General features: G+C 47.1%; 4 protein-coding genes across 4 annotated transcripts; 1 reads left to right on the top strand and 3 right to left on the bottom strand.

The window, feature by feature from the left end:
• Positions 1-650: 650 nt before the first annotated feature.
• On the bottom strand, positions 651-2,201 carry GLAREA_06111 (Creatinase/aminopeptidase; the record flags this gene model as incomplete). The annotated part of the gene is made up of 4 exons (XM_008081525.1): positions 651-860; positions 964-1,335; positions 1,383-1,983; positions 2,035-2,201. The coding sequence occupies 4 exons, from the start codon at positions 2,199-2,201 to the stop codon at positions 651-653; spliced, it is 1,350 nt and encodes a 449-aa protein (XP_008079716.1).
• An 868-nt stretch (positions 2,202-3,069) lies between these two features.
• Positions 3,070-4,056, bottom strand: GLAREA_06110 (uncharacterized protein; the record flags this gene model as incomplete). The annotated part of the gene is made up of 1 exon (XM_008081524.1): positions 3,070-4,056. The coding sequence occupies one exon, from the start codon at positions 4,054-4,056 to the stop codon at positions 3,070-3,072; it is 987 nt and encodes a 328-aa protein (XP_008079715.1).
• Positions 4,057-7,337: 3,281 nt separating this feature from the next.
• On the bottom strand, positions 7,338-9,405 carry GLAREA_06109 (thiamine diphosphate-binding fold (THDP-binding); the record flags this gene model as incomplete). Its single annotated transcript, XM_008081523.1, has 5 exons — positions 7,338-8,224; positions 8,270-8,969; positions 9,027-9,149; positions 9,205-9,231; positions 9,391-9,405. The coding sequence occupies 5 exons, from the start codon at positions 9,403-9,405 to the stop codon at positions 7,338-7,340; spliced, it is 1,752 nt and encodes a 583-aa protein (XP_008079714.1).
• A 947-nt stretch (positions 9,406-10,352) lies between these two features.
• GLAREA_06108 (GroES-like protein) lies at positions 10,353-12,739 on the top strand (the record flags this gene model as incomplete). The annotated part of the gene is made up of 5 exons (XM_008081522.1): positions 10,353-10,470; positions 10,548-11,363; positions 11,457-11,554; positions 12,003-12,386; positions 12,524-12,739. The coding sequence occupies 5 exons, from the start codon at positions 10,353-10,355 to the stop codon at positions 12,737-12,739; spliced, it is 1,632 nt and encodes a 543-aa protein (XP_008079713.1).
• Between the last annotated feature and the right edge of the window lie 5,246 nt (positions 12,740-17,985).

Raw genomic sequence — 17,985 nt, 5'->3', positions numbered from 1 at the left:
GATTTGAAGAGCACCAGCAGTTAGATTCATCCTCGTTGGGGAGCCACTTCAGGGTACTGTGAAGCGATTCGACTGCGAACTCACCTTTACATGCAGCCAACCGGGCAGCTTATGAATACAGATAACACAAAGATCGTACGCAACTGGACAACGCTCCCAGCAGCAGTAAAATTCGCAAGCGAGTCTCCTGCAATCCAAAACACGTCACGGAATCTGAAGAACGTCTTCGATTCTGCACAACTGACTATTATTTGCCCCACGCTGCGAGTGTCTAATTTAAGCTTCAAATACTAGTTCGTCAAAACTCGCACAGAGAAGCAATTCCAGCTAACAATCCTTCGTCGGTTGAACGGGGGAAAAAATTGCGTTCATAAGTTGAACATGGTATGGATACCACATTCTGTTGACTTGACTGGTAAAGATATAAAATTAGCGGGTGGTCTCAAATTAATATCCAAATACTTTACAATTGTGAATCCAGAATCCGGAAATGGAAAAAATGCAAGGAAAAATATAGAACACGAAGTGAAACCTACGTTCTATGAAATAGGGGAGTTTAAGTCTGCTGCATTCAGTTGCTTGCTTGACTACAATCATGACTCTCGAAAAGCCTCGAGCTCGATATCAACGTACATCACTTCATATTCTACCTACGAACCACCATTGATAATGCTGCACATCTCATCCACATCCTTGACCGCTGTCGTCAAATTCTCATATCCTGTCTCCGTAACCAGAATGTTATCTTCGATTCTCACACCACCCACTTCCCAGTATCTGTCGAGAATTTCTGTATTAATATACTTCGACTGTGCTGGATCCTTGAGGTATGGCTCGATGATAAAGCGGCAGAAATAAATCTACGTGTGTCAGTGAAGTTCGACAGGGCCAGGGGTAGAGAACGTTGTTTAGAGGACAGAACGTATGATATCTATATAGGATATCTAGTAGGAAAAGACTTACTCCAGGCTCAACAGTAATGACACTCCCTGCAGGAACATTTCCTCGCACTCTCAGATATCGGAACATGGAATCCTTATCCTGGTAATTCGCATGACCACCTGTATCATGCGTATCCATCCCTAGATAATGTCCTAGTCCATGGGGGAAGAATGCGACGCTAGTCCGAGCCTTCAATATTTCCTCCTTATCTCCTTTCAAGATTCCCAATGCCAGTAGTCCCTCGATAGCAAGCTCATGTGCAGTAAGATGGATTTTGTCCCATAGAGCACCAGCTTTAAGCATATTCGTGCATACGTGTTGCATTTGTAGGACTATGTCGTAAATCTGGCGGGATTCTTTACTAAACGTTCCAGAGATGGGAAAGGTTCGTGTCTATTGGTAGATTAGAAGTGTAGGTCAGGGGTAAGGGAACCACGTACAATGTCAGCAGCATAACAATTATATTCTCCTCCCGCATCAAGTAGTAAGTTTAGTTTTCCATTTAGAGGTTTTGCGTTATCCACGTAATGTAAGGTTGCCGCCGCGGTACCTGAAGCCACAATACTATGATAGGCCTGCTCCCGACATCCATTCGCAATGCAACGTTCTAAAAACACGGCTTCTAGTTCCCTCTCGTTCTTCGCATTTTTCACTCTCTTTAGCACTTCCGTGTGCGCGAGGGTGGAAATCGTGTTTGCTTTTCTAATAAGCGCAACTTCATATTCGTCCTTGAAAACCCGGCATTCTTCAATCGCTTCTTTGAGGAGCTTTGTGTCTACAGGTGAGACAGAGGTAGAGACCTGATCTGCGATCGCGTAGATGGAGGAGGAGGAGAGGGAGGTTATCTCGGGGGTGGTAAGAACGGAGTCGATGTCGTACAGGGAGAGTGCTTCTTCTGCTGACATGGGCAGACCAGACCAGATAACGGAGTCGGCGTCAATTGGAGGGATATACAGAGTTGATTTGTCGGATTGGATGTCGTATGTTAAATAGCTGTCTGGAAGCGAACAGCCGGTTAGGTAGTAGAAGAATCGCCGCTGTCTGGAGGATGGTAGTTAGATGCGGTTTGAATGTGGAAGGTGGAAAACTGACCGGAAGGGAGCCTCTCCATCGTTGTCTTCAATCATTTTGGTCTTTTGCCCTTCGAGATATAAAACGCCGCTGACATCCTTGTTCTTACTTCTCATATACTCGACCACTTTTCTAGCATGCGCCTTGGCTGGATATTTACCCTTGAGAATGGCTTCATAGTCCGCCATGTCTGCGCGAGTCTGAATCTTGCTCTGGCTTTGGCGAAGTATTGCAGACGAGGACTCTTTCGATGTCGACAGTTTCCTCTTCTTTGTGGTTGTTGTGCAGGTCCGTTTGGTTAAGGTCGTCACTGGGTGTGCGGCTTCAGACCTATGAGGAAGGTGTTTAAGGTGGGATGTTGATAAGCTCGAGCGTGAGGTCAATGAACATAGTGGGGTTATGAGTGTGAGAGCTTTTGGGAGCCTCTTGGGTAACCACATCTAATGCCTGCGGGTAAAAGCGGCATAAAGCACCGCCAACTGACTGAGGTTAAGTTTGAACTTTGAAAAGATACCTACCAGCTTGGGACGCTTGTCTCTTCAGGAGCGGATTCATTGAGATTACGATTGTCACTCCACGTGATCCCGATACTGAGCGTATGATGAAGATGCTGATTTTCAATGTTCCAAAAGTAGTAAATAGAATAATCCATTAAGAGTACACATTAAAGTGTCTAAAAACGATACCCAATGCTAAAAACCTCCGGTTCCTAAACTACGCCAGTTCCCAATCCGCTAGTATAATTGAACCCGCAGATCATGCAGTATGCTATACATAAATGCATCAAAACCTACCACCAAACCTTTCCAACGCCATGATCCAATGCATAGCCAAGCGATGGCACCTGTATCTGCTCTGTAACTGTGTCAATCTAGATCCACCACCAACACGCACACGCAGTCCACACCAACGATATGATACTGTCATGGTATCATAAAATCCCACAGCGGGTAATACGAGCCTGCCTAGGCGCCCTCCCCGTAAGCCAACACTTCATGCGCGAGCCTGCACCTAGCAAGTGCTGATTATAAAAAGAATATCTCGACACCTATACCCTCAACCATTCATCCGCCGCTTGTTCTTCAATGGCATCCTTGGTATAAAATTCATGGATCCTTGCAAGGACGATATCTCCTTCAGACTAATGGCGTGATCCAATAGTTTCTCCTTGGTCGTTCTGAATTCGAAGTTTGTTAGAAAACAGAAACTGATTTCGAGCCTCGCAAGTTCTCCTTCACTGACCCCGCCGACCTTTGCGAATCGAGAGTGTGGGTAACTGAGATCTTCCAGCGCTTTCATGGCAACTCTCAGTCCTGCCAGTAATAACCGATGGCTGTTCCTCCGTGTGACTGGAATTGCTCTCTCATCGACCGCTAACTTATGGATATAGTAGCTCGTAGCAAGGTAGACTGCCGTCGACATTGGACAAAACTTGTGAATTCTCATCAAGTAATCCTCGAGCGAAATCGGAGGAGGATGCTTCGAGTAGAATTTGCGGGTGATGGCGCTATGCTGGACGTTGAGCGGTTCCGCATTGTCACCAATGATTATATGTGGCTCGGTGGGAGCAATCTCTGGACTGCTAATGGGGGCTCGTTTCCTCAGCACTACCCCATCAATATCCGAGCCCGAGTCTGAAGGTGTCCTCGGCCGTTTCTGCAACTCTGCTAGGTTCTTGTAGGAATTGCTCCTTATAATATTCTCTTTTTCCGCTTGCATACCACGCATATTCGGGGGCGTCGAGAACGTCGGGGGTGGTGTTGGTGGGACATCACCAGTAATTCGCGTCAAAGCTTCGATACCAGCACAAAGAAGTTTCAGGGCGGTGATGGGTCCGATAGTGAAGACATCCAGGCTGTCGGCAGAGGGTGGTGAGGCATTGGGATCCTCATTCCGAACGTCGATTGCTAGACCCGCGTCTTCTGACGGGTTGGGACGGGGTGGGAGGGTGTATGAGAAGGTGTCGGCGGAGTCGTGTATATGCGGCATGTTCTCAGTCTCGGATGATCGACCACTTGCGCCTTGAGCACATGAGGGAGACATCACGCTCAACGAGGGAACGTGGTGGGTTTTGTAGTATCGAGGTTGATTTGGTCGTCGAGGGTATCAGAGCGACAGCCTCGGCCAAGGCCGTTTACGCTCCAAACACTGTCGCCAGGTGCGCATGTTCCCTACCAGTAGTGTATCGTGAGATTGCTGGTCAGATGCTTGGGAAAAGATTTCGAAAATAGAGTGACAGCGGCAGGGGCGGCGTGCTGTATGTGGATCCCAATAGAGTGTTTTTGGTTGTGGATGTGTTGTCTCGGGAGTCGGGAGGCGGTACCTGTGGCGGGACTGCAGACGCAAACGCAAACGCAAATGCAAATGCAGCGTTCAAAGTGCAGCGTAACGTAGGTGGGATTCTTCCGTCCGTCGAGATGTCCTTTTATGGAGGTTGTGAATCGTGGTGACGGATATGTGGTGAATCGTGGCTGGGATGAAGAGCCGTGAGTCGGGGTAGGGCCGCTGGTGAAGCACGAGAAAGGCCGGAAGCTGCCAAAGGTTTGTTTGAGTCTTGACCTCGGACGAGAACTGCACGTGTTAGACGGCACGATCTCAGTCCAGCGAACGGTGGACGAAAGCACGATCGAGCTCGCTGCGAGGGCGCCCCCCGTCGGAACGACTTCAAGATTAAACTTACTTTGTATGATCGGACTGTACCTAGGTAGTCAGGGTCCGCCAGGTCTAGCACCGCTTCCTCGCTTGGTGGGGAGGTTGACGGCTTTAGAGGGCCGACTTCGAGCACTTGACGAGGTCTGGGACTCTGGGAGCTTTGACGGAGCGATGGAGGGGTCGTGGTCTGGGCTTTTGCGAGGTCGAGATTCGATACAATCAACCCGGAGATTTGTCACTTTGGTCGCGCGTAAGGCTAAGGTGCAGGCCAATAAGGCGGATTGACGAAGAGATCTTTGTAAGAAAGGCACATATTGGGAGGAGAGGAATAATCAAAGGAGAAGAGAGAGGGAGAAAGAGAACGAAAATAGAGACGACGGGTGAGCGGTTCAAATACATAGCGCACTCCGTAAGTATTGCAAATCTCAACAGTTAGTACGGAGGACTCGTACAGTAGTTCTGAATCAAGCGCTCTTTTGCTTATCGGCTGGCTGAGACTCTGAGAGGGAGGAGAAGCAAGGTTGCTGCTTATCGCGAGCCAGCCAGCGCCAGCCCAGATTCTGCCAGCAATGCTAGAGAGCGGTGAGATACCAGCCACTCCCCACTCCCCACTCCTCGGACGAACCTGGAAGCTAAGGTACCACGAACTTCAGCGCGGCTGTATCTTACACCCGCACCGCTTTCATCTCAATTTCATCTCGTGAACTAAAGAAGCTCCGCCGTTGTCGCTATTTCCCTGCTCATTTCGCATGGCCATAGTTCATCCGTACGTACGCAACGACTGTACGCCGTGAAATCTCTGCGATGAGGCTGCTGTTGCGCATGCTGTCCCACGTCTCATCCGCAGATTCGGTATGCCGTGTCCACGGGGAACTTCCGACACGGCAAAGGATCAACCATCTCATAGGGAACAGCAGAACCTGGAAAGTAGTAGTGATCCCCAGACCACACCACACGCAATGCACTCTCTCCCCAGATATCCCCAGGATTCGCCTCTGCGGAGAGGACCCTGAAAGGCACTCCTCATGGCGGGGCACGCAATTTCCTTAACGGGCCGCCAACTGGCCTCGAAGTGGACGCAAAGTCTGGGAAAACAGGCGCGTGATGGAACAGAAGTGAGAGAAAGGCCGACCGCGAACAAGCACGCCAGTGATGCTACAGGCAATTGCAATTCGATAAATGCAGTGGCAGTGGTAAGTCAGCCCGGATCCTACCTAGCTACTCCCGGGGACGTGGTTGGGCAAGTGAAGCAAACGATGGACAAGTACCTAGTAGACTTGAAGAGTGGGAGTAGTCGCTCTGCCCCAAAGAGCAATAGTTAGTTGCTCGTCTGGAACCACGTCTCCGACTGACCAACCTCCTCAGCCAGCCATGGATACTGGATCGCTAGATCTCATGGAGCACAACTTATTCGACCGGCATTACATTCGTATCCAAGAGCCTCTTGACGCCTGGGAATAGTGGTATTGCAGATTATTTAGGCACCACACCCACTATTCCCCGCTTCACATCTCTTCCTCTGAGTGGTTGACCACACACCCTCACGAAAAGAGGCTACCGGTACATCCTTTAAAGAAGCAAACCCTTTAACGACCGTATGGCCGGGGCGTTGCTTTTTTGGTAAGTGGTGTTGCTTTCCACATCACGAGTTCGGACAAATTTTGGGTAATACTGGAATCTCCTTCTCTTCCTTTGCAGCTGGCTGCCCTTGTCCCGCGAGAACCCCCTCATTCAGTTGGGATGCCGAGAGGACAGCTGCTCTTTGACGACCGTCGCTTGTTATGCAGCGATGGACCAAACCCAGACCAACTTACCGCCCACAGGAGTGCCGTACCAAAGACTTATGAGCGCCTGGACAATCAACAGACACTTCGGTGCACGACTACTGAGACTGAGACATTCATCTTCTGACAGCGACATGCAACAAATCCCATACGACTTCGCATCCGCATACAGGCTAAATTCAGACGTGGGTTTGAACCTAGAATCTCAAGATCATTCGATAGGTTTTGATCTGGCCTTGTACGAAGTGCAACAAAGATCAAGCGATGGCCCGCTTTGGACAATGAATGTGGAGTAAAGCCGATTTCTACGACATACAGTGTAACATGTCAGTAGCATGATCACGACGTGTGTTATTGTTCACCATGAGCGAACTTCCCGATAGTTTTGCCAGCCTCACAATGGGTCTTCAGAAATACTGAGGTAGTGGCATCTCTCGCACTTTTCATGGCTGCTACCGTGAAATTAGCAGGCTACTAAAACTAGCACTTTCCTTAAACGGAGTTTACCCACTTACCTAGGAAAGCCGAGGCGCATCGTTCTGGCCAGACTTTCTACTATAGCTTCTTGTTGATTTGAGGGCCAAACAACACTAAGCTCTGTCTCCGCCATTGACACCTGTGACCCCTTTCCACGGTCGAGACAACTTTCTATGATGTGTCAAAATCCTACACAACACCGAGAACATGAACACAAAAAATCATCTTGTTCCTTACGAGCAGATATAGTATTATACGAAGACGACCAATTGATAGTACACGAAGACGACCTCCAATTGGCGGCGCTACGACTGGTGATATATGTCCAATCGTCCTGACAACACCAAAAGTCTACGTGGATCAGGTATTCTCTACTTGCCATTTCTCGTCGGTTGTATACACTGCGGCGTTCTAACAGCCAGACGCAACAACAGCCTCGACAACAGCTGTAATACCTCCTTGTACACTTTTTATAGCTTCTCCGAGCACCTTCTCAAGTTCATCAACCTCCGAAACCTTGCCGGTATAGCAATTGCCACCAGCTGCAGCTTTAGCAATCCCTCCAAAGTCAGGACCTGCGATCTCGATATTCAACTCAGCATTCGTGGCTTTAGAACCAAGTCCTTCTGGATGGACGAGCAGTAACGATTTCTTTGGAGCGTTCCATCCTTTGTTATTCAAAACGATTGTAAGTATTGGAATTGAATAACGTTGGGATATCCAATATACACTGCTTGGGACAGAAAAGAGGTAGGTTCCGTCACCTACTATCTGGACGACGAATTTCCCACCGTCTTTTGGGTTTGAGTAGTATGAGGATCCAAGTTTAATGCCCAGAGCTCCTCCACCAGACCAGCCTAGACCGCCGCCGCCACAGTTAATCCATGAGCCTGGAACACTGCATTGTAAGTTATCTGCTACGAAAAAGCTATTCGTCACTGCTTCGATGGCCCAAATTGTATCCTGTGGACACATCTTTCGAAGCGTTGAGCAAAGGTAGCCTGTTCCAAACTTTCCTTCCTTTGGTTTTGCTGCCGCTACTATGTTTTCTAAACGAAGAGCGTAAGAAGTTTGGAGCGCCTCCCAGCGAACATCGTACGTTGAAACTTTCTTGGTGTAGTTCTGGGAAGCGGAAATGTAATCTGTAAGTTGCGTTAGGCTCGTGAAAGCATCTGCTGTATACCGAGCAAGAGCTGCGATGTAGTGGACTGGCATTTGACGTTTCAACACATCAGTATCAATGTGGTAAATCTCACAGGCTGTGGACGGGTGGTTTTGTGTGTTTATCCAGGGAACGTCTGGTTGCCATTAGCAAAATATTGATCAATACGAATCAAACGTACCGCAATCGAGAACTAGAATCATGTCTGCAGACTTTATCGACTCGTCCACTCCATATCTTAGACCAAGCCATGCCGGATGATTAGCCGGAAAACACATGTCGCTTCCTCCCGTATCGAGAACTCTAAGTCCTTTTACCATATCAGCTAACTTTACCAAGGCACCAACAGCATCATGATTCCGTCCACTATAACCTGTAATGACCAGCGGTTCATTCGCCGCCATCAACGCCTCAGCAACCCTCTTCACGCCTCCCTCGCTCAACGCGCCGGCTTCTACCGCCCCCCAATGCTCTTGCTGCAATGTGTACGGCTCCAAATCCATTTCCATAACCTCCCTCGCACCACACAGATACACAGGTCCAGCGGGCTCACTCGTCGCAAACTGCAAGGCACGATTTACCATCTGTTTCACGTTCTTTCCACTCTTAATCTCACCCACGTATCTGCAATACTGCGCAACGATCTGTTTCTGATCCGGTACATCCTGGATCCAATGGATATATTCAGTGCGGGAGCCGCGATGTTCGCCTTCTATGGTGTAGGGAGAGAGGCCAGCAAAAATTAAAACTGGAGCACGACCGCAGGAAGCGTTGTGAACTGCGGCTCCGAGTCCTTGCGTCCCGACGTCGACGTGGATTATGACGCATTGTGGACGTCGTGTTAGTCTGGCAAATCCATCGGCCATGGAAAGGGCTACCATCTGGGAAGTTATAAGATTGAACACTGATTTAAAGGGAACAGACAAGGGTTATCTGACCTCATTTGGGCATGTAATGATCCGAGGGAATTCGCCTTTCTTTTCATTTTGGCCTTTTACCATGGCTTCAATGATCGAAGGATGATCTGAGCCAAGATTGACGAAACAATGTGTGACTCCTGCCTACAAACGAAGATGGAGTTAGAGAAGCCCACTCTTGGAACGGGGTAAGACCGACCTCCCATAATGCCTCGAAAAAGGCGAACTGTTGGACATGTCAGTAATGATCGATTCGAGGTGTGCAGAATACGGTTTCATATTTCAAGCATCGATTGGGGGTTCAAACAGACGCGTAAGGCGAGTCTAAAGGAGGCAAAGAGTGCAGCAACTCTGCATAAGAGAAATGATGTAGAATCTTACATACGGATGCTGTATACATGGCTACCGTCGGTTCCCGTGCTATTCCTAAGACAGGTAGAAAGTGTAACAGTTTTATCAACGATATTCTCGAAATGTGAAGAAAGTATGAAGGTCGATATCAGAAGACAAAACAATATCTGAAAACGAAGGAAACCCACGCAACCATTGCAACGTCGTTGATCCTGTGGGGTCGATGGAGCTCTCGGCTCCAATATTCGGCTACCAGATGGGATGTGAGTTCCACGTTGAAAGCAGAGTAGTAGAGCCAGTACTTTCTGCAGAGCTCAGAATGTATTGAAATACATGGGCCGTATCTTGCTGTTCCATACTTATAACAATGATGGTTGGCAAGAAATAAGTTGTCCAGAGCTGCCATGGACGGTTCTATAGACTGCGGGGCTCGAGAACCACGAGATAAGTGTTAGTAACCTACAAATTAAACTATTGATGAATTGTATAATACATCCTAACATATTTTCTTTTGCGCCTTCCAAATCGCAAAGTCCATGAATACATAACATTTGATTCCTTAAAACAGTAATCAGTGCGGGGTTGGCATTTGCGTCGATCATCCCCACATCAAAACATGGAGAAATTCCGCTTTCTCGGCGCGCCTGAAGTGCTCTCTCTTTCAGCTCTGGTATCCTTTCCCGAACGTTTTAGAAGCGCACGTTCCGATGCCATCCCCTCATTCACGGCGCCAATCCTTCTTCTAAACACTGTTAGAGACATTTAGACTCCTATGATTGGCCACACATGATTCACCATAAGGCTTATCGCGATCGTACGATGCAACCGTTTGTCCGCTCGCCAACTTTTGGGCAACTTATGGCCTCACGTATAGTGGCGTGAGGGGTATGGCACCACCGACGTCTGGCGTCGACGAATATAAACCTCCTGTTGGCCATTTTGAAGGTTTGGGCAGTATGTACCTTTGATAAAGCAGGTTATCCTACAACATTCAACATGCGAGCAGCTAGATACCACGGTATTGGAGATATCCGAGTAGAGGAGATTGAGGAGCCTACATGCGGTGAGGGACAGGTCAAGGTTAAGCCTGCATTCGTAGGAATCTGCGGAACTGGTATGCTAGTGCCCAAACTGCTATTACTGGCTCTGTGACGTTTTGCATGCTGGACGAGATGTTAACGCACACTTCAGATCTTCACGAATACCTTGGTGGCCCGAATTTCGCCCCCGAAACCCCTCATCCTGTAACTGGCGAGACAATTCCCATCACTTTTGGACATGAGTTCTCGGGGACTGTCTTGGAAGTCGGCAAGGGCGTCACAAACTTCAAGCCTGGTCAACATGTATCAATACAACCTACAATCTACGATGGAACCTGTAACGCGTGCCATTTAGGTCTGCAGAATGTCTGTTATCATGGAGGATTCGTTGGTCTGTCTGGTTGGGGCGGTGGGTTGAGCGACGCATGTGTGATCCCGGCCGATTATGTGCTTCCTCTTCCAGACAACGTCCCACTTGATATCGCAGCTCTGGTAGAACCGTTGGCGGTTGGATGGCACGCTGTTTCGAGAAGTCCACTGAAAAAGGGTTCGACTATCTTGATTTTGGGAGGGGGACCAATTGGGATCGCTGTCATTAATGCCCTAAAAGCTCAAGGTTGCGGCAAGATCATCGTCTCGGAAATCTCATCCTCGCGTCAGAAATTTTGCTCGCACTTTGGTGCAGACGTCATATTGAATCCGACCAAAGACGATGTAATTAAGCGAGTCAAAGAGGAAACAGGCGGAGATGGCGTCGACATTGTGTTCGACTGTGCCGGCGTAGCTGTGGGCTTGACGGCCGCTTGCAAATGCATCAAAGTCAGAGGCACAGTGGTCAATGTGGCTATTTGGGAAAAGGCCGTACCGTTCCAACCAAACGATTTAGTATTCAAGGAGGGCAGCTATGTGGCTTGTCTAGGACACGCGAAACAGGATTTTAAAGACGTTATTGAAGCCCTAGGTAATGGTAAGTTTATCCTGTTCTCGATTGACCAACTCCCTCGCAGAGGCAGACCAACTTATGCATCCTTCAAGAAGATATGCGCTAATATAACTCCAGGGTCGATGAAACCGGGCGACATGATCACAGCAAAAATCGCACTCGAGCATGTGGTAGACCAGGGGTTCAAGCAGCTGATTGACAATAAGGAAGCTCATGTAAAAATATTAGTGGAAATCTAGACACGAATACATTGTAATGATTTGACAATGAAATAATTCAGCTACTCAAAAAGTCTTAAATCAGGTTACCAACTGCAATCGACAGGCAACATCAAGGCATCAGTCCGATTCAGTCGTGACTTCGCGTGTACCCCGCGTCGATCATTCATCGTTGTCCCACCGAGCAAGTCCCGTCTCGCCACGAAGCTGCAGAATTTCTTTACGCAAATGTTTACGCGCAGTTCTAGGTTCCAAAAACTTCTTAAATGCTTCGTCTTGTCCTCTTCAACATCACTGTCTTCAGGTCTGATACGCATTAACAGCCGAAACGCAATCAAAATGGGAGACCAATGTCCGGTTTTCATCACGGCTACCAAGCCAAATATCAAGGTCTACACTGCCTACCCGAGCGACGGGTTTAAACCACTAACACGAAAACTCGCAGAAAGTAAACAAGACATTTGTCCTGCTCCTTGACTATGAATATGACACAAACCCGGAACATCAAATCTGGAGCATCATAACCTCAAAAGACGCCTCTCTCGCTAAGGCCACCCCTCCAACGCTCCCACCACTCAAGGAGCTCAACAGCGACTTTGAAGGTTGGAGTCTCGATCAGCTTTATGACTTCATGTCTGAAAATGAGGAAGTTCTCGGAAAGGCGGGATTTGATGTCAGCTCATGGGCTATGCTTGACGACGAAGCCTTGGAAAATGACACCGTCTTGCTAGTAGAGCATAATTTCGAGTTGGATGAAGATGAAGAGGATGAGGAGGAGAGGGAGGCGAGATTAATGGGTAATGTGAAGTATAAAGCTGTCAGAGCACCAGTGAGTATCCCACTTGTTCTAATACGTATTCTTTTTCTTTTCTCACCATATTCGACTGATTGGGCTGGTCCTCAGATCCACCTCATACCTTGTCACTGGTGTTCTGTCCAGTAAAAATAAGCTAATAACAGTCCCAGGCAGAGGAGGCACATACTGTTTTCGTGAATCTCCAAATCGCAAACATGGGCTTCGAGGACTTTGTGAATGAGGAAGCCGGTCATGTAAATGGCGTGTGGCAGTATATCTCATGTGGCGGGGAATCGAACGAGGGGGTATACAGCATGGCAAATGACGCTACTAAAGAGCAGGACGAAGCTATTAAGAAGGGACAAGAGGAAGGATGGTTGGAGTAGGCTCGCGAAGTTGGAGCTGGTACAGGACCTTGTGGGTGAGGACTTTTTAGGGTGCTCCTTAACTTGATAAACTTGAAATGAGATTCTTACCGCTAAGATTCATTAGTGTTGTGACTTCATCCACTTTGTCGGCCTGTGATGAGGTGTCGCTGAATGAGATGGAAATTATTTGAAGGGACGCCTTAGCAGGCAGATCCTACTCATCTGATAACACCATTCTGGAAGTAGCAATCTTTGTGGGTAGCCGAATGTTCATTTGTCTTATGAAGTGTATGATCTAGATTCATGGTTCTAGAGCGCAAAGTATTTTTCAGTCAGGCGTCTAAATTTAGGCTTCAAAGCCCAATTTCCGACTTTTACAGTTTCTTATAATGATACAATGTCATCTCTATCCGTACTGTACGGTTGTCCTCTGGGTGGTCTCATATTTGACTTTTTCTCGTTTTCATTTCTTGTCAGGTCTCAATTCGTAATCATGTTGTCATGGAGAGGGTTGGGGTCTCAGTAGGAGGAATTTTCATATCAAGTGTTAGATTGACTTAGAATTCTGTTTACTCTATCATGACAACGGGGTCCCTAAATCCAGTACATCCTCTTTTATCGCTCTATCTCGTGTACTTCATAGGGAACCCGCAAAGGGTTGGCGGTATGCTATCTTCTTGGACAGCCGTGAGCTCCATTAAATGTATTGAATCCTCGAACCCTTTTCTGGAATTCCAAAGCCAGCATTGGTTCACTTGACTAGCAAACTAGGAACTGGTAAAAGAACATTTCAAGCTTGGTTCTTTCTTTCAACCCTATCTCTTCAAGAACCTGTTCAGTAAAAGAACTGAAAGTGTGTTCCAACAAAAATATCACCCTAATATGCATCATCTCATACAAAATCAACACAGATGAACTACTATACTTACATGACAACACTTTTCCTCTGGTGTTAACAAACTTACTAGAAAGAGAACCAATGTAGGATCGTCTACACGTAAATGAATCACTCGAGAAATCCAAGATCAAACATCTCCTTGGGACGATAGGGTGCCTTGTTGCTTAGACAGGCCCTCTTATTCATGTTATATGGTTGTGCTCCAACGATCGCCACAGGAGTTTCCCTATAATTACAGCTACTTGGGTTGCGCTTTGTCGTCAGCTATCATGCTTCCAGATATTATTAGCATTGCACTATTGGGTGACATATCTCTCTGCGCAGTCCAGGAACAACCACTAGAATTGGGACCGAACAATAATATCCAAGCATAATTATTATTATACTAGTCTATAGCCTATACCTTGTAGATAAAGTCTATGTTAACAGAATTACGATATTGAGTTGTAGGGTTAAGATTTTTGCTTTCAAAGTTCTTGGGTGCGCAGAGAATTGTGTCACCCACCGGTGTTGCTTCATTGATAGGGACCTTACCATAATAAAAAAATAGACTATCCTAAAATGGATGATACACTCTATTCTCAGCGGTCTCGCGTGTGACGTTTACGGTCTGGTATTGCCAAAACTTTGAACACGCTTGACTTCAAACTCGGGGACACCTCCACATCAGTCTATTGATAGGAAATGCTTACATTGCAGAGATTCCTAACTCGAGTGAGTCAAGTCTCCACAGGTCTTAGTTACAGTGTTAGAGTCTTTATTGTTTTGATCCACATAGTGTCTGATGATAATACATGCCGTTTCGCTCTGAGACATATTTGAGAGGATTATAAACCGTTTGAAGTATTAACATCGCGCGTGTGTGTTGACTTCGAAGTCTCCCACCCCAGTAATATGGCAATTGACTTTTGATACGGAATGATTCGACCTGCATCTCACCTGATCGTGTGTCGGGAGATAACTTGATGATATGAACTTTGCCCCATCAGAAGAGGAGCTGCGGCAGAGAATAAGTCGTAGGCTTGAATTTCTGAGCTCATGAATCAAAGCATCAATCATTCAAAAATTAAAGATATGTAAGAGGATTATCCCACAATCAGATTAACAAGTCCGTTGGGGAATTGCTAATTGGCATCCAACAGCCTGAATGTATTGTTATTTGATATCTCTGAAATCACATCCTACACGTTTAGCAGTGTTCAACCGCTAGACTTGAAGCCCCCAGATATCGCCTATAGCAGTAAAGACACTACATCTCATTTACGTATCTGAATGATAAGATATAACACAACTCGTTCTTTTGCAGACAATAAGTGCTAGACGCTTGTTTGATTTCGTGAGAATGTTGGGGAAGGCATCGCTAGCTCGTTCGGATATTTGCCAAATAAAGCATCAAGCAAGTTCAGCTTGGGAAATTCGGAAATAAAAAACTAGATAAAGGCAAGGTTTTAAGGCAGTGTTCTAAACACTACCAATTTTCATCGCTCTTAGGTCCTTTGGTATTTAAAAGATTGGGTGTCTTTGGAAAGGAGGTGACCTAGAACATAGACACTCGAAAATACCGACGGTATAAGAAGAGTAAAGGTGTGTAAGCTTGCACGTAAGTTGCTAAAATGACCGATCAACTGGATTTTGACTTAGCAAATACTGCCCATCCAGTCGCGAGAAATGGTGATGGAAGCCAGACGGCCACTTGACTTGTTAACAAGTTATCTAGGCACACAGCACCTTCCCAAAATCTAAAAACCTAGCAGTAAGAATTCCGACGGAGAGTGGCACCATAACACACTCGTGTCTAACAGCCATGAACTCTGATGAACGGTTTTCCGAGCAGATATTTCAAGTGACTTAAAGACAATCAACCATTATGTTAAGCCACTGAAAAATCTCGGCTAGACTTCTATTACTCATTATGAGACGAAAAGAGCAGTTATAAAATTCTGCTGCATCAAAGCCGGCTATCATCCTCGTCTATAGAAGGGTTGATCATCTGCATATGAGCACAACACTGCCACATTTGGAGAGGAACAATGATGCATAATTTCCTACATGCTATCCCACCATGCACCAATTCATACTTCATATGCAACATACGATCGCAGAATAAAGAAAAGATAAAGGAGAGCAGAGAAGATCCACAGCCACGCTGAGCCGCAAGGTAAAGGATATCAAACAAAAATACAAAGAACACGATCTCCGGTTTCAGAATCTCGCTAAAGTCATCTTGTCAATCCTTTTAGATTCCGTTTCAGCTTCACTACCAGATCAGCAGTCGCTGGGGAAACACAACATCAAAAGAAGACTGTTATTGATACCACCTCGATCAACGGCTAAAATGATAGAGATATGCAGAAGCAACACGAAATCGGATCAGAATAATTCCCTAGAACCTTGGCTGTCAGGAACATTAAAGGGGTTCGCCAAACGTCTTTAGCGAAATGGAGTACGCCTTGTAAGGCTGACTGCGACTCCACCAGCTGAAAGTCAGGGGATCCTGTCGTGAAATCATCCGAGATTTCCCCCCCTCGGAGTCCTGGCAGGACTCTGAATTCTTTGGGTGTCACCAAGATTCGCGGGGTTTCCATCTTTACGTGTTGCTGGTATCATGCTGGTGTTTTTTCGATGGTTGGGGGTGTGGAGATTCGTCATGTGTTTGACATAGTGAGACCTTTGCAAGAGTCATAATTTCAGGCAGGCCTCGGGATGCCGCTATCGCTGGATATCGTGACCACACAACTGGCCTTCTCACTGTCGCTTGTTTGCGAGTCCGTTGGTGTCCTTGGTTTTGCAATCGAGGATGCATAGGTATGGGTATTGGCCTTTGTTGCGAGCGAGGAAGTGGTTATATCGAGCGTCAATGACAAGAAGCCGTCTGCCATTGGCCTGGGATTTGCATGCACATCCCATTTCTATTTGCTAGAAGTCAAGTTCTAAATATCGAGACATTGGATTTATGTTTCCCACTCAATTCTTCTGCAAATTAGCATACAGCATCATTGGACCGAATCTTCCACGGTCAGCACCCATAGCACATCTACTCCGTCCGCCGCAAGCCACAGCCGCATCACTAATATGAGAAATCCAAATTAGTTTCAAGGGTTTTCAAGGACACGCGACTGACAAACGAAACTAGTGATGACATTGTGTTCCCGTCTTGCCCTTGTCGTTTGCATGCTTTGAAATATGTAGGCATTTTGGCGTGGCAACGGTGGGGGCAAGGACAGGTTCGTTGCAGGCAAACCTTCAAGCCTCTTTCGGTGAGGAGACATCTCGAAATATGGGTGGGTTGGACGGGGAAATCGTGTGGTCAAGATCACATCAGTGCAAACGAGAGACTGCAGTCTGCATCTTCCGAATCCAGATTGCGGGATGGTGATTTATGACCGAGAAGATATTGCGTCCCACAACAGAGAGCCGCAGTGCCAATATCATCCCACCGATATCATCAACGGGAGCTACTGCAATGGCCACATGCGATGGTCCTTCAATCATCTTTTGCAAATTGCTAACCAAAATTGACGTCTCGGTGAAGCTGTAGATTCTCATTCGTCGTCGCCGGTAAATCGACATGATGGCTGGTGTTTAGCGAGAGCCAAAAGAGGCTGTGTTGACAAAGATCTGACAGCCCTGGAGCGTAGGTACATATCCGCTGCAGTGAAGAGGTCCTCCTGCAGCGAAAGAGTGCTAGATCCGTAGTGTAGTGGAGTGGAGACTCGGAGAGTGAACAATACATTTTGTCAGCAGCTGCAATGTTTCTGAAGTAATGCATGAGTATGCGCAACATTGGGAGTAAAAGGCAGGAAGCCGATTTCCAACCAGCAGGTTGTGCGTAACCTGACGGCGTTTGCTCGAAGTACGAGGTCCACGCAAGCGTCCAAAGCTTAAAACGCCAACAAAAGCAATTAATAGTATACGGAGTACAAAGCACAGTAAGTAGGTAGGTAAGGTAGGTAGGTAGGTAGGTAGGCATGTTTAGACGCCGGGAAGGATTGAAGAGGTGGTGATGATCATGATGGCGGTGGAATTAGCAATGAGAAAAAAAGGCCTCGGCTGGGCATGTCTGACCGGAGCCGCTTCTGGAAATCGGTCGGTGGGTCGGTCGGTCTCGCTTGTCGCAACTCTCGAGTTTTGTCATCATCGACTGGCTGTGAGAATACCTACTTACGAAGTAGATCTAGGGGTAGGCAAAGGTTATGCGCAGATGCGCGAAATGGTCGTACGAAACATGGCCATCCAGCCCAGTGACCCGAGTGAGGTACGGAGTACAGTACCTAGCCCTACCTAGGTAGGCTAGTAGGTTGTTCTGAGCAAGTCACACTTCGCGCCGGCCCGCCGAGTCGCCCTCTTACAGGAGAACTCCTGGAGT

Source organism: Glarea lozoyensis (assembly GCF_000409485.1).
Source record: "Glarea lozoyensis ATCC 20868 chromosome Unknown GLAREA15, whole genome shotgun sequence".
Lineage (NCBI taxonomy): Eukaryota > Fungi > Ascomycota > Leotiomycetes > Helotiales > Helotiaceae > Glarea > Glarea lozoyensis.
This window is presented reverse-complemented; position numbering and strand designations above follow the sequence as displayed.